The 13,194-nt window shown below is 49.4% G+C and overlaps 1 protein-coding gene across 1 annotated transcript in view; it reads left to right on the forward strand.

Moving 5' to 3' along the window:
* KCNMB1 (potassium calcium-activated channel subfamily M regulatory beta subunit 1) overlaps nucleotides 1–3,061 on the forward strand; it is a 12,139-nt gene extending 9,078 nt beyond the window's left edge. The window contains exon 5 of the mRNA XM_004696780.2: nucleotides 2,248–3,061. Coding sequence (XP_004696837.1) covers nucleotides 2,248–2,517 — 270 coding nt within the window. The 3' untranslated portion in view covers nucleotides 2,518–3,061. The remainder of the gene's footprint in view (nucleotides 1–2,247) is intronic.
* Nucleotides 3,062–13,194: the final 10,133 nt, after the last annotated feature.

Raw genomic sequence — 13,194 nt, forward strand, 5'->3', positions numbered from 1 at the left:
GTTTCAAGATGCTGAACGTGGTTTTGGACAACAGATTTGTCCAATGCAATGCCTCTTTTGATCACACACACACACACACACACACACACACACACACACACACTGATCCCATCACAGAACATCTGTCATTAATGAAAGCAAGGAAGGTGCAGTTGTCTCAGGTAAAATATGAAGAAGGTTGACTTGTATTGGGGAGCGATCAAAAAGATGGGTGCCCAGTCTTGGGGCAGAGCAGCCTTTTCAGTCCTTGCCATGGGTGCTCTTTTCCAAAGATAGGCACCTCTGGGTGGCTATCTACGCCCTGCTTGTGGCTGCAGGGAGATGGTGAGCGAGAGCAGCTGGGTGTCTGCTGGCACCACAGTCAGGCAGGAAGGTCAGGCAAGGCTATTTCCCCACGTCTCCTCTGAGGATGGGCAGTCTATCTGCCCTCATGGTCGGATGGAAGACGTACTCATCCTGGGGTAGTCCTATGTCCTTCCTGTGGTCAGAGGTCAGGACAATGATGTTGCACAGTCGCTCGGGGTCAGCTGGTCCCAGGCAGAGGGAAGAGGAGGCAAATAAGCCCCAGAGCAGCCCTGGCTGCAGAGTTGATTCCTGCCCAGTGTAAAGGAGTCAGAGTAACTACAGCAGGCGAGGGCTATGGTGAGGCCTGGCTGGGCATGCACCCATCTCGTCTCATCTGGTCCACAGGGAACCCCTAACTAAGGAGACAGTTGACACCGATATTATTAAGAACAATAGCATCTTCCTCTTTGTTGAGCACTCACCCACCCTGATCTCTGAGCTAAGAACTTTGCAGCAGCCTCTCTTTTAACTCCCATCACAGTGGTTATGTCTTGATTGGTCTGCTAGCTACAAGATCAGCAGTTCAAAACCACCGGCGACTCCACAGGAAAAGACAAGCCTTCTTACTGCTGTAAAGAGTTACAGTCTTGGAAACCCACAGGGGCATTTGTACCTTGCCCTCTGGGGTCACTATGAGTCAGCATTCATGCGATGGCGGTAAGCTTCGGGTTGATTTCAATAGTACCATTAGGCTGTCGTCTCCCTTCTCCACTGTCCCTGGCAATTAGAATGAACACAACTTGAAGCTGGTGGCTGACTCCAGGTCTCCACAGCCATGCCTTTGCTCACCCAGGAGGTGCTCCAAGGCCACAGTCTGAGGGAGGGCCTGGGGAGATTGAGGGGTGCCCTGGGCTCAGGTCAGGCCTCTGGGCCCCAGTTCTGAGGACCCAGCTGCAACACTCCATAGCTCTGAACACAAGATTCCTCAGGACCCAGCTTCTCCCAGCATCAGTTGCTCCCTGGTTGGAGAAGGATCCACGGCTGGGGACCGCATCCTTCCCTACCGTGTCCCAGGATCAGAACTGAGATGCAGTCTCCTCTGTCCTATAGGATGGCCCGCTCTTAGGACAGGCTTGGGGGAGGGAACCACACTCCAGCCCACAGTGTATCTGTGAGGGGCCACACTTGTAAAACATCACCCAGAAGCTCACCTGTCCGGTATTCAGGCTTCCAGCGTGTGCTCTATCTGTGAGCTTTCCATCTGGGCCTCACCTGAACAGACCTGCTGGGTCCTACGAATAATGCTCGTGACAGACGTGAATGTGTGTCTGTCCCCCGCTGCCTGCCCAGAGCTCCTCCAAGCCCCCTCTTTCCCTTCCACACCAGTGTCAAATACCAACACATCTTGTTTGGATTCCACAGGGCCAGACCTCAGAGGGGTTTCAACAGGACATGGTACCAGTGTTTTTAAACTGTGAGAATCCCCGCTAATCCTAGATTTCTGGCGTCTTTTGAAATGCCAGTGCTCTGGCTACAGGAGGTCTCGCTGGTGGCATGGTGTCGGTGGTCTGGATGAAGTGGGGTCTGCTGGTTCGGAGGAGTCAGGGGCCCTCCAGTTTGCTCGGCCCGTCACTTCCTGCAAAGCCAGAGTCAGTCAGAATCTAGTACACTAGCCCTTCACATCCTCCCTTTACATGATCTGCATTGCCTGCAGACAGCATAGCTCCATGGGCCCAACAGGCAGTTCAGTGTGTGAGCTGGAAACTGGTAGTGGGGGGTCCCTCATTCGAGCGCCCCTGGGACTTTGCAGTGCCCACCATACCACATACTGCCGCCCACGTCCCCACCCAGAGGGCGTGCCTCCTAATCCACATGTCCCTTTACTCCGTCCCAGTCCCTCACCCTAGGGTCCCATGAAAAGCCATCCCCCAGCCCATGGGTGCTTTTGCTTCTTTTCCGCAGTGCTCCTACATCCCAGGCAGCCTGGATGACTACCCGGCAGCCCGGGCCGACGTGGAGAAGGTCAGGGCCAATTTCCACGCCCATCGGACTTTCTCCTGCTTCTCGGCCTCCCGTGAGGAGGAGCCCAGCGTGCTGTACCGGCGCCTCCACGGGCCCCACACCCTGCTCTTCTCCCTCTTTTGGCCCACCTTCCTGCTGACCGGCGGCCTCCTCGTGATCGCCATGGTGAAGATGAACCAGTCCCTCTCCATCCTGGCGGCCCAGAGGTAGACCCCGAGACGCGACACCAGGACTGGGCCCCCAAGACCACACCCCTCACAGAGAGTGCTAACCCCTGCCCACCTCCCGCCATCCCCCTTCCGCGCTCCAGCTCATCCGGTGTGCCACTGCATGGTCCGCCTCGGGAACGTGTCCTGGTGACCTCATTTCCTGCCCAAGCATGCACGTGCCTGGGAAGACATAAGACTGACCCGTGCGCCCCTCCGTTTCCTGTCTCCACTCCGCCCACCCAGCCCTGTTTCTCTCCCCTGCACCTCTGTGCGCCACTCCCAACCCCCCGGACCACCATGATCTTCACCTGGGTGTGCCTACTCCTGCTCATGGTTGGGAACTCTGACACCCCAACCAGGAAGCCATCCCTGGCAAACCCGAGTTCCTCCTTCTAACCCCATCATATGAACCCCCAAAACAGCCTCCACTCACAGAGCGCCCTGATGATGATGCGCATCCACAAGGCATTGAAACTCTCCTGGTTCATATCAATATTAATAAACCCAAACGGATCACAACGCATTGTAAGAAAACACGTGCCACAGCTTCAGTCCCAAGAGTGATGATTGCAGATGATGGGAGGGTGGTGGATGTAAATTTTTTCCCTTATCCGCCCCCCCACCTTTTTTTCTTCCCATTTGAGGTATTTTTCTAAATTTTCAACAGGAGGATGGCATTTGCTTCTACTATCTATTGATTTGTACTTCTCATGAGGAAAATCACAGCGGGTACTCATTTGTAAGAAGTTGGGATGTTTGCTGTGGGCTGTCAGGTCTATTCTGGTGCATGCCCCCCACCTCCCCACAAAAGGACAGGGCAGCACTGGCCCGTCGGATCGCCAAGGCCCATTGTCTTGACAGAAGTAGAGTTCTGGGTTTATTCTCCTGGAGAACAGCTGGTGGCTTTGAACCACTGACCTCTCAGCTAGCAGCTGAGCACCCCCAGGGCCCCTTCAGAAAAGGGGCACTGAGCCTGCTGGGGAAGGTCGCTCTCAGATTTGAAAAGGGAGACGTTGAGGGAAGCAACTGCAACCATTCCAAGACACGCTTTGAAAATAGTGGCCCTCAGCATGTGACACCTGGGCCAGGAGCACGAGCGCCCCTGGACACTCGTGAGAAGCGCACCTTCTCAGGCCGTGTTCCGAAACAGAAAAGCCAGACTCACAGCCACTGAGCCAACTCACAGCGACCCGGCCTGTAGGACAGGGCAGAACTGCCCCTGCGAGTTTCCAGGACAGTAGCTCCTTATGAGGGTCAAAAGTCCTGTCTCTCCCGAGAAGTGGCTGGTAGTTTTAATCTGCTGACTGCGGACCTTGCAGTCAGCACGCCGACACGTAACTATCCCGTCCAGATGTGCCTCATTAGGAATTCTCTCTCTTTGTATGTATGGAGGGAGAGGAAGCTCAGCAATCTAGTTTTCACAAACCCGATAGGCGATTCTGATGCATGCTGCAGGATGAGTCCCAGGCATAGATACATTGTGATGGGGGTGGGAGTCCTGAGCTGGGTGGGACGTGAGACTGATGATGTCTCCCCCTGAACTGAGCCCCTCGATTCCAGCCTCACCTCTTTCTCCCCAAGATTTCATCTCTGAGTCTTCAAAATTATTATTATTATTACTATTCATCAATAAAAGAGACACTTCTCCTTTGGAAGAAAGCTGAGGAAGAGAGAGCCTGCCACCTAGTAGGTGGTTTAGGTGGGACCTACTGCTGCTATCAGTACATAATGAGTCTCAGGAACATCCACAAGTCAAACAGCAATAATATGAACTACAGAGCATTGGTGCTTACTTATTACATGAAAGAGTCCCTGTGGGATAGGAGCAGCTAAGTGCTAGTCCACTAACTAGAAGGTTGGCAATTCAAGTCTACCCAGAGCTGGAAAGAAGGCCTGGTGGTGCATTCCCCCAAAGCCCCAGCCATTGGAAACCCTACTGTGCCAGGCAGGGGCTCACCTGGAGCTGCAATCACACTTAAGGCCATTGGTCTGATTTCAGGCATTGTTCCCTCAGTTTGCTGTGCCAAGAACAAACAAACAGAAAAACCAGTGAGGCATCACTGAGCTCCTTAGGCGAGGCAACATAGCAGAGTGGGATTTTGAAGTATGTGGAGTTTTGAAGGGCCTTGGGCGAAGCGATGGGTTTGGGGGATAAAATTCCCCCAGCAACACTTCCAAAGAAGGGCTTGGCAAACTGTGTAAAGATGACAGTAAACAAAACAAACCAGAGCGTGGGTGAGTCTCCCCAGGTGACCAGGAGTTAGGGGCAACTTGATGACACTGGGCTTGGGGTTTACTTTGTTTGTTTTCCTTTTCATGATAACTTGGAAAACTTTATCATGAAAACTTTAAAGACACATTACCTTGTAGGTTATTGGACTTTGGACCATTACCTTCGGTGCCCGAACTAATCCTAGCATCTCCCACATGGGCCCATTGGGATTAAATGCACTATCATTGCACATTCCTAGAAGAGCGAGTGACACACAGCTAGTGCTAGATCAGCTGTTAGGCAAAACAGAGGTGGCAAGAGACCTTTGGCTGAGGCCATCTATACAGTAAGTGGAGGACCCTGGGCCTGAACCCAGGCCTTCATGATTCCAGAGCCTGGCTGCTATGCCACATACCTTCTCCTGCGCAGAAGTAGCAGGAGGGTGGAGGGACACAGCCACCAGAAGCCCTGAGCATCAGGGAAGGGGTGGCGCTGTGTCCCCAGAGCTCAGTGGTATCCTTCCTTATTCAGCCAGGGTTCTGAGACGGGCCCTTGGGATTCATACCAGCTGCTGTCGATTATAACCAGGGAGCCTTGGTGGTCACCTCCGGGTTCCCATGGGCATTCTCTCCAAGGGGCAGCTGTACCCCCTTCCCCAGAGTTTCTCCCTCCTGCATCAGAGAGATCACCACGGTTCTCTTAGACCTTCCAGAAGGTCCCCAGGGAGATTTTGCAGTAGAGTGTTCTCCACCATGTTAGCATCCGTGGGAACCAGGTCAAGGGTGCACAGCATCCTAACATCGCTCTGTCCTATTTTGTGCAAAAGCATGTGAATCCACAATGATCTCAGAAAGTCAAGGTTAAAGTTAAAACCCAAAGAAAGTACACACTTGGAGTCTCGTGTCCAGGGGCTACTTGACTCTCGGTACCTGCACTGGTATTGGGGACTTAACACTCACAACATACTCAGGTTACTGTGAGCTCCGATCCACTTGATGGCTGCAGGTTTGGGTGTTGATTTTGTGGGTTTGTTCTATGAAAACTTTCAAGGTGTATTTATTACCTTTAAGTGGCCAAGGTGTATTCAAGCCACCCCTGCAGGGGGACAGACCATGTCCCTTTAGAAAAAAATGAGCTCCTGGGCACGGGTCCCCACTGGCCCATGCATTATTAACAATGACCTTCATTTGCTAAAGACAAATGCCCTCCTCCTGTCAATGAGACTGGCCTACTTCTCTCAGATCTGCAACTGCCTGCCTCTCAGGACTTCATGTTTGGGACAGGCATGAAATAATGGGCATTTAAGCGTGATGGAGTTAGGCACTGAGGAGAAGTGCTTTTAGAATAATGGCTGCCTGGGAGCAGAGGGTGCTCATTGGTTCTTAATAAATCGCTCTGCTAATGAGCGTCTAGTGCTTCCATCTTTTTGTTCCTTCTTCCTGGGCCCATCTCCCACAGCTGGAGAAGTATATCTCTGTCTCCCTCCTGTGTGCTGTCCCCAAGAACTCAGAACACGCAGTGAAGATGGGCCCAGGGACATGGAGAGCCTGGCCTCTAGATTCAAGTGGAAGGGTGTTTGTGGGACATCCTAGAGTACCTAGTCCCCCACCTGCCACCCTAGGCAGAGCCTCAATCTCAACAGCCCTAGTTGGGGACAAAGCGGGTAGGGGACAAAGGAGCCTGCTTCTATTTGGGGGGATCAAGAAGGCAGAGAATCCTCTAACTTTTATGATACTTCTGTCCATTAGTGGTCTTTCTTTGGGCTGTCAGCGTGTTGTGGTGCAGTGGCTTTTGTGTTCTTGTGATGCTGGAAGCTATGCCATTGGTATGACAACAGACAGCAGGGTCACCCTTGGGGGGCAGATTTCAATAGAGCTTCCAGACGAAAACAGACTAGGAAGAAACACCTAGCAATCTCCTTCTGAACACGAGCCAATGAAAACTGTATGGATCTCCACGGGGGTTGCCTGGCACAGTGCTGGAAGTACAGCCCCCTCGGTTGGGAGATACTCCCGATCCACATGGGCTGTAGCAGCAGCTGAGCACACCGGTGATTGTGAGGAGGGGGCAGGCCTGGGTTCTGTTGCCTGGTGTTGCTATGAGTCAGGGCTCGCTCGACAATAAACATGATTGTAATAACCACGTCAAGTTGAAGGGCTGGGGAAGAGTATGATGGTCCACACACAGCTCCTGCCTTCAAGGAGCTTCCTATCCTCATGTCGCTCTTCCTTCTCCCTCATCCACTCTCATTAAACATTGCCATCTCTGCAGTGAAGGTGCCCTGGTGTCATAGTGGTTTTGTGTTCGGCTGTGATCCACAAGTTCATCAGTTCAAAACCACGAGAGGCTTCTCAGGAGAAAGACAGGGCTTTCTACACCCGTAGAGAGTTACAGTCTCAAAAATCCACAGGGGCAGTTCTACTCTGTCTCTATGAGTTGGCATTGACCCATGGAATTGAGGGATTTTTTTCCAGTTCTTTGTAGTGAAGGGCTTGAATTCCTTATTTTAGAAATAGAGCACCCAAGGCACCTGAGTTAGTTTATTGTGCCAACCTGGCCGACAAACACATGTGGGGTTAATTGAAGGGTGGAGAGATAAATGGCTCAGTGAGCTTCACCTTTGTAGTTCTCAGGTCTCTTGCTTTGTGATGGTTGCACCAGGGTGCAGCTGCCTTAGCAGTTCCCTGCTTCAGCTTGCAAGGCTGACTTCCTACAAGACATCCCCAATGAGAAGCCACATGGAGCACCCATGTGGAGATCCCTGCCAGCACTGAGATGCTTACACGCTCACTGCAATGTAAGAAGCTCATGCTTTCCTCCTGCAGTCGGCATCGTTGTGTCTGTTTTGTGGGATGGGGGAGGACTTTGTGGATTGGTGTTGGACATATGGGTTAATGGGTATGTTGGACTTGTGGGCTTGGGCAGCACTGGGTTGGGATATATTCTTGATGCACACTTAACCTTTACATAAAACTCTCTCTTATACACGAGTTTCTGTGGATTTGTTACTCTAAAGTACCCAGACTAACACAGCATCCATGGTTAGCTAGTTAATCCCCAATCATAGCAGCCTTCTATAGGGTTGCCAAGACTGTGAATGTTTGTGGGAGCAGACAGTCTTCTTTTTCTCCCATGGAATGGCCATGGGTTTGAACTATGAACCTTGTGGCTAGGAGCCCAATGCCTAAACCAAAGCACTACCATGCCTGCTTAAAATCGTGCTATATGAAATATTAATAAAAAACGTAATTTTTGTCTTTACTGAAATTGTGCCAACTCTCTCGAAAAGAATGATTCATAAAAAAATTACTCTCATTTTAAACTGGTTGGGTGAGTAGATTGCAAACTGCATTCATTCATCCTTCTGCTAAATGTCAGTGCGGGCTGGTACTTCATACGATCAAATTTCTTTTGAGTCAGTTGTGTATCTGGGAGAATTTTGAATTATAGGGAAGATTTAGAAAAGCATGATTTGAACAAAGTATAACTATAGAGCGATGATAATTGGATAACATAATGGATGTCATTAATGCCATTTAATGGCACATGTAAGATAAGTTGACCTGGCCAATGGTTTGTTATATATATATATATACAAATATATATATATATATTTACCAGTATTAATAAAGAAATTCTTTGTGTGGGCCCAGCCAAAGCTGACCCAGCAAGAGCCACGTGGTTAGCAGTAGGCTCCCTGGCTCCAGGATTGTTCAGCCCACATCCATCAAAATGCCCAGCTGGGGCCCAGGCGGGCTACAGCCTCAGCTACCCGCTGACCCGGCAACGCTACTGCAAAACAGAATGGACGTGAGACTGTTTGGCAGCGACTCTCTCAGAGACCCACACTTCTCAAGGGGAACCCTGTTTGCGTCTCCCTGAGCGCCAACAGTGTAGTAATAGTCCACTCTAGAACTGGCTGGAAGCTCCTTTATTTGTGGCCTTGGGATCTTCTTTGCTATTTGTAGTGAAAATGAGGATATTTGCCACCTTCCTGGTCTCCTTGGCCTCTGGCCATTGTTCTTCACTCTTTTTAACCCCGGGGACTGAAATGTCCTGAGCCACAAGCTGGAACCTCATTGATGGGAAGAAGTCCAACCCTTCCACGAGCTCCTGAACTCTGAGGAGACCATAACACTTGTTAGGGATTGTACCCTGTCTCTTCAAAGTCACGCTGAAGTTCTAACACCTGGACTAAATAGGACCCTGCCTGGAAATAAGGGCTACTTTTGTTATGCTGGTTGTGTGATATCAGAGTAAGGTGGATTCTCGACCTAAAGCTTCTGGAGGTGTTCTTATAAAGACACCTTTAGAAAGAGTACAAAAAAGGACAGATGGGCGAGGGAAGGAGACAGATGCCACAGGAGGAGCATCTGTAACAGCGGTTCTCAACCTGTGGGTCACAACTCCTTTGGGGGTCCAACGACCCTTTCACAGAGGTCACTCGATTCATAACAGCAGCAAAATGACACTGATGAAGTAGCAATGAACATAACGTTATGGTTGGGGGTCACCACCACATGAAGAACTGTATGAAAGGGTCGTGGCTTTGGGAAGGTTAAGAACCACTGCTCTATAAGCTGGAGAACACCAAGGATTTCAGGCACTCACCAGAAGGAGTCCACAGGGGAACTGGCCTGCCTGGGGCCCAGCTTGGACTTCCATGCCCCCAAACTGAAGCACTGAAGTTTTGCTTCTTTGAAGGACCCACTTGTGGTCATTTTTGTTACAATAGTGCAGGTACATCCCTTGTTCCTTGTGGAGTTGGGAGCCAACTAAAAGAGAAGGGCATCTTGTTTGTCACCCCATCAGATCATCTGCTCCAGGGGGGCCCAGCCATGGTATAGTTTCACTCTCTCTCACAAGAAGATGGTTGGTATGGGGGCTGCCACAGTGAGTTCAGCGTTACGACTGTGCGGTGGCCCAAGGCCGAGCACTGCTTCATTCTGTCATGCATAGGCCCCTGTGGGTCAGGACTGATCGACAGCACCTAGCAACAATGAGTAACAACTCAGAACCAGTCTTGAAGGCCCCTTTCTCATCCCTAGGTGCCCAGGTGGCACAAGTGGCTTGTGCTCAGCTGCTAACCTAAAGGTCAGCTGTTCAAACTCACCCTGTGATACATGAAGAAAAGCCTGGCAAACATCTTCCATACTCATGAAGACAAACTAACGAGAACCCCGAACAAAACCAAGACGCACTGCCATTGAAGTGAACGATCACAGCAACACCACCCCCACCCACAGCTCTGCAAAACACAAAACAATACAAACAGAAAGAAAAAAACAACCAAACAAGAGGACAACAACTTATGGAGAATTTCTGCTCTGTAAAACACAATCCAAATATTCAATGATGTAGATCATATCAAAAGAAGATGTCCAGGCTGCACTGAAAGCTTAAATGGAAAAGGAGGCCCAGGAATAGACGGAATGCCAAAGGAAACGTTTCAGCAAACATTTGCAACGCTGGAAGCACTCACTAGTCTAGCTCAAGAAATCTGGTCTATGGCAGCTACCTGGTCAACTGACTAGAAGGGATCTATATTTGTGCCTGATCCAAAGAAAAAGTGACACAGTGCAGCAATTATGAAACAATATCACTAACATCCCTAACCAATCACACCAATTACCATCGAGTCAATTCTGACATCATAGCAACCCTCTAAGAAAGAGTGGAGATGCTCCCTAGAATTCTCTAGGCTACACATCTTTATGGGAGTAGAAAGCCTCATCTTTTTCCTGCAGAGCAGCTGGTAGGTTCAAACTGCTGACCTTGCAATTAGCAGCCCAAAGTGAAATCCACTATGCTACCACGGATCACACCCAACCAAAATTTTTCAGAAGATTATTAGAAAATGGCTGCAGCAGTATATGGATAAGGAACTGCCAGCAACTTAAGTCAGACTCAGAAGAGGATGTGGAAGGGGAGGTATCACTGTAGATATCACGTTGATCATGGCTGACAACAAAGAGTGTCAGAAAGCTGTTTCCCTGTGTTTTTTTGGATTATTATGTAAAGGCCTTCAACTGTGTGAACCATAACACATTATAGACTACATTCTGAATAATTCGAATTTCAGAAGACTTAATTGTGCTCATGAGTGTCCTATGCATAGACTAAGAAATGAGCCTTCCAATGATCCTGGCAGCTGACCTATATGAAGGAGAATGCAGCAGCAGGAGTGGAAAAAGACATTAACAATCTGAAAAATTGGGTTGACCTACTCCTCCTGTTGCAAGAGAACTCACAGTACTCGCTGATAAAGATCAAAGGCTCCAGCCTTCAGCGTGGATTACACCGAAGAATCAAGAATAAAATCCTCTTAACTAGATCAAATGGAGCAAACATTGAGGCTGTCAAGGATTTAATTTCACTTAGATCCACATAAGCACCAGTCAAGAAATCCACTGATGCACTGTATTGGTAAGTTTGTTGTAAAAGATCTCTTAAGAGTGTTAAAGAGCAAAGAGGTTACTTTGCAGACTAAGGTGAACAATCATGGTGCACGCCAAAACTGGACAATGAATAAGGAAGACCAAAGAAGAATCAATGCCTTTGAAGTGTGGTACTGTTGGTGAATATGAAAGAGCCCGGGTGGCATGGTGGGCTGTGCATTAAGCAGCTAGCCCCAAGGTGGGTAGTTCAAACCCACCAGCTGGCCCCCAGGATAAAGATGACACTATCTACTCCTATAAAGCTGAAAAGTATGGTGTGGGGGAGGGGTACAAAGGGGGAACCCATCACAAGGTTGACTATATATAGCCTGCCCCCACCAGGCAGATGAATAACAGAAAGGTGGGTGACAGTGCAAGACACAAAAGAACAAGAACAATATATACGAGATCAAGTTTTCAGGAGGGTGGGGGGTTGGGGGAGGGAGGGGATAAAAGAGGAGCTGATGCCAAGGGCTCAAGTAGAAAGAAATTGTTGTGGAAATATTGATGGCAACATATGTACAAGTGTGCTTAATATCATTGAAGGATGGATTGTCATAAGACTTGTAAGAACCCCCAGTGAAATGATTTAAAAATAGCCATCTGCACCTAAGGTGTTTAGGCACAGGTCTAACTTAGAAATCCAAGAATCTTTCAAATAAAGAATAAATTTCTCGTGAACTGACCCACGGCTTCAAGCATGGGCTCAAACACATGGACGTGGTGAGGCGGCACAGGCCTGGGCGGCGTTTCATTCCGTGATGTGTAGGGTGGCTGTGAGGCTGGACTTGGTGGCATCCTGACAATAGTCGGTGGAGTGAGTTACCGTGGACATCAGGGCCACGGGCTTGTTTTGGTTTTGATTTTTCTCACGCTTGGCATCCCTGCGTGACAGCCATGGTAAGTGCTTGGCTGCTCACTGAACGGGTAGTAGTTGGAGTCCCCCCAGCAATGCCTAGGAACAGTCTGACACACCGCTGAAACACCACACATTGAACACCTTACAGAGTGGTCGCCGGGGGACACAAAAGCGGGGAAATGACAACTGAACATTTTGGTGTCTTGGAAGACCCACTTGGCAATCTGCTTCTGAAAGGCCATGACCTTGGAACCCCTCTGGAGCCGTCATAAGTAGGAACAACTCCGTGACCATGATCAATGCAACAATCTAGGGAAAGAAGCAAAAGAGGAAAAGGCAATCCACCCTTTTTGGAGCACAGCTCTCGTCTGCCATGTCCAGGGTGGCCAGGAGTCCACTCAAGGACCACTGCGGTTTGGTTGGTTTGATCCTTCCTTATGTTCCTGTGAATACATTTCAGCTCACATTCTTCTTCAAACTGGGATTCTGAATTTGTCCCTGGAGAGTGAGATTTTAGAGAAGAAAGCTCAGAGAAGCAAACTTTCAACTCAGGCCTGCCTGTGACCTTGGGCAGTTGATTGAATCTCCCCGAGTCTCACCTTCCGAACTGGAAAGTGAGTGTAGCATCATTTAGTTTATAGCACGCTTGTGATGATTCAATTAAATAATGGATTTGAAGCACTTAGCTCAGTGCCTGGTGCATAAAAGATGTTCCACAAACATTTGTTTTCTCTCTGAGCCAGCATTTCTCCTTCCACCAATTCTTCAGTCTCTTCTCTGTGCACTCGGAGACCTCCCCCACATCATTCCCTTCTCATGAACAAGCCCCCCTTCTCCTTCTTAGAAACATCACTGAGAATTGCCTCCTTCCCCCATCTGTGCATGCCTATCAGTAAGACCAACCAGGAACCAGTTGTGACCTCCTGCTTGCCAGAGTAGAGCTATGCTCCACAGGGGCGGCACTGAGCCCAGGGGGCGCTGTTGGGAAACCCATCAGCTGCTTTCTGGGAGGAAGATGAGGCTTTTTGTTCCCATTAAGATTTACAGTCTCTGAAACCCTATCTAGGGTCACTATGAGTTGGAAAAGGAGTCCTGGTGGTGTCATGGGTTATGTATTGTGCTGCTAAGCCCAAGGTTAGCAGTTCAAATCCATTAGCTTCACTGTGGGAG

This window comes from Echinops telfairi, unplaced genomic scaffold, assembly GCF_000313985.2.
Source record: "Echinops telfairi isolate 266 unplaced genomic scaffold, ASM31398v2 ScPeMD7_7469;HRSCAF=8507_0, whole genome shotgun sequence".
NCBI classification, from domain to species: Eukaryota; Metazoa; Chordata; class Mammalia; order Afrosoricida; family Tenrecidae; genus Echinops; species Echinops telfairi.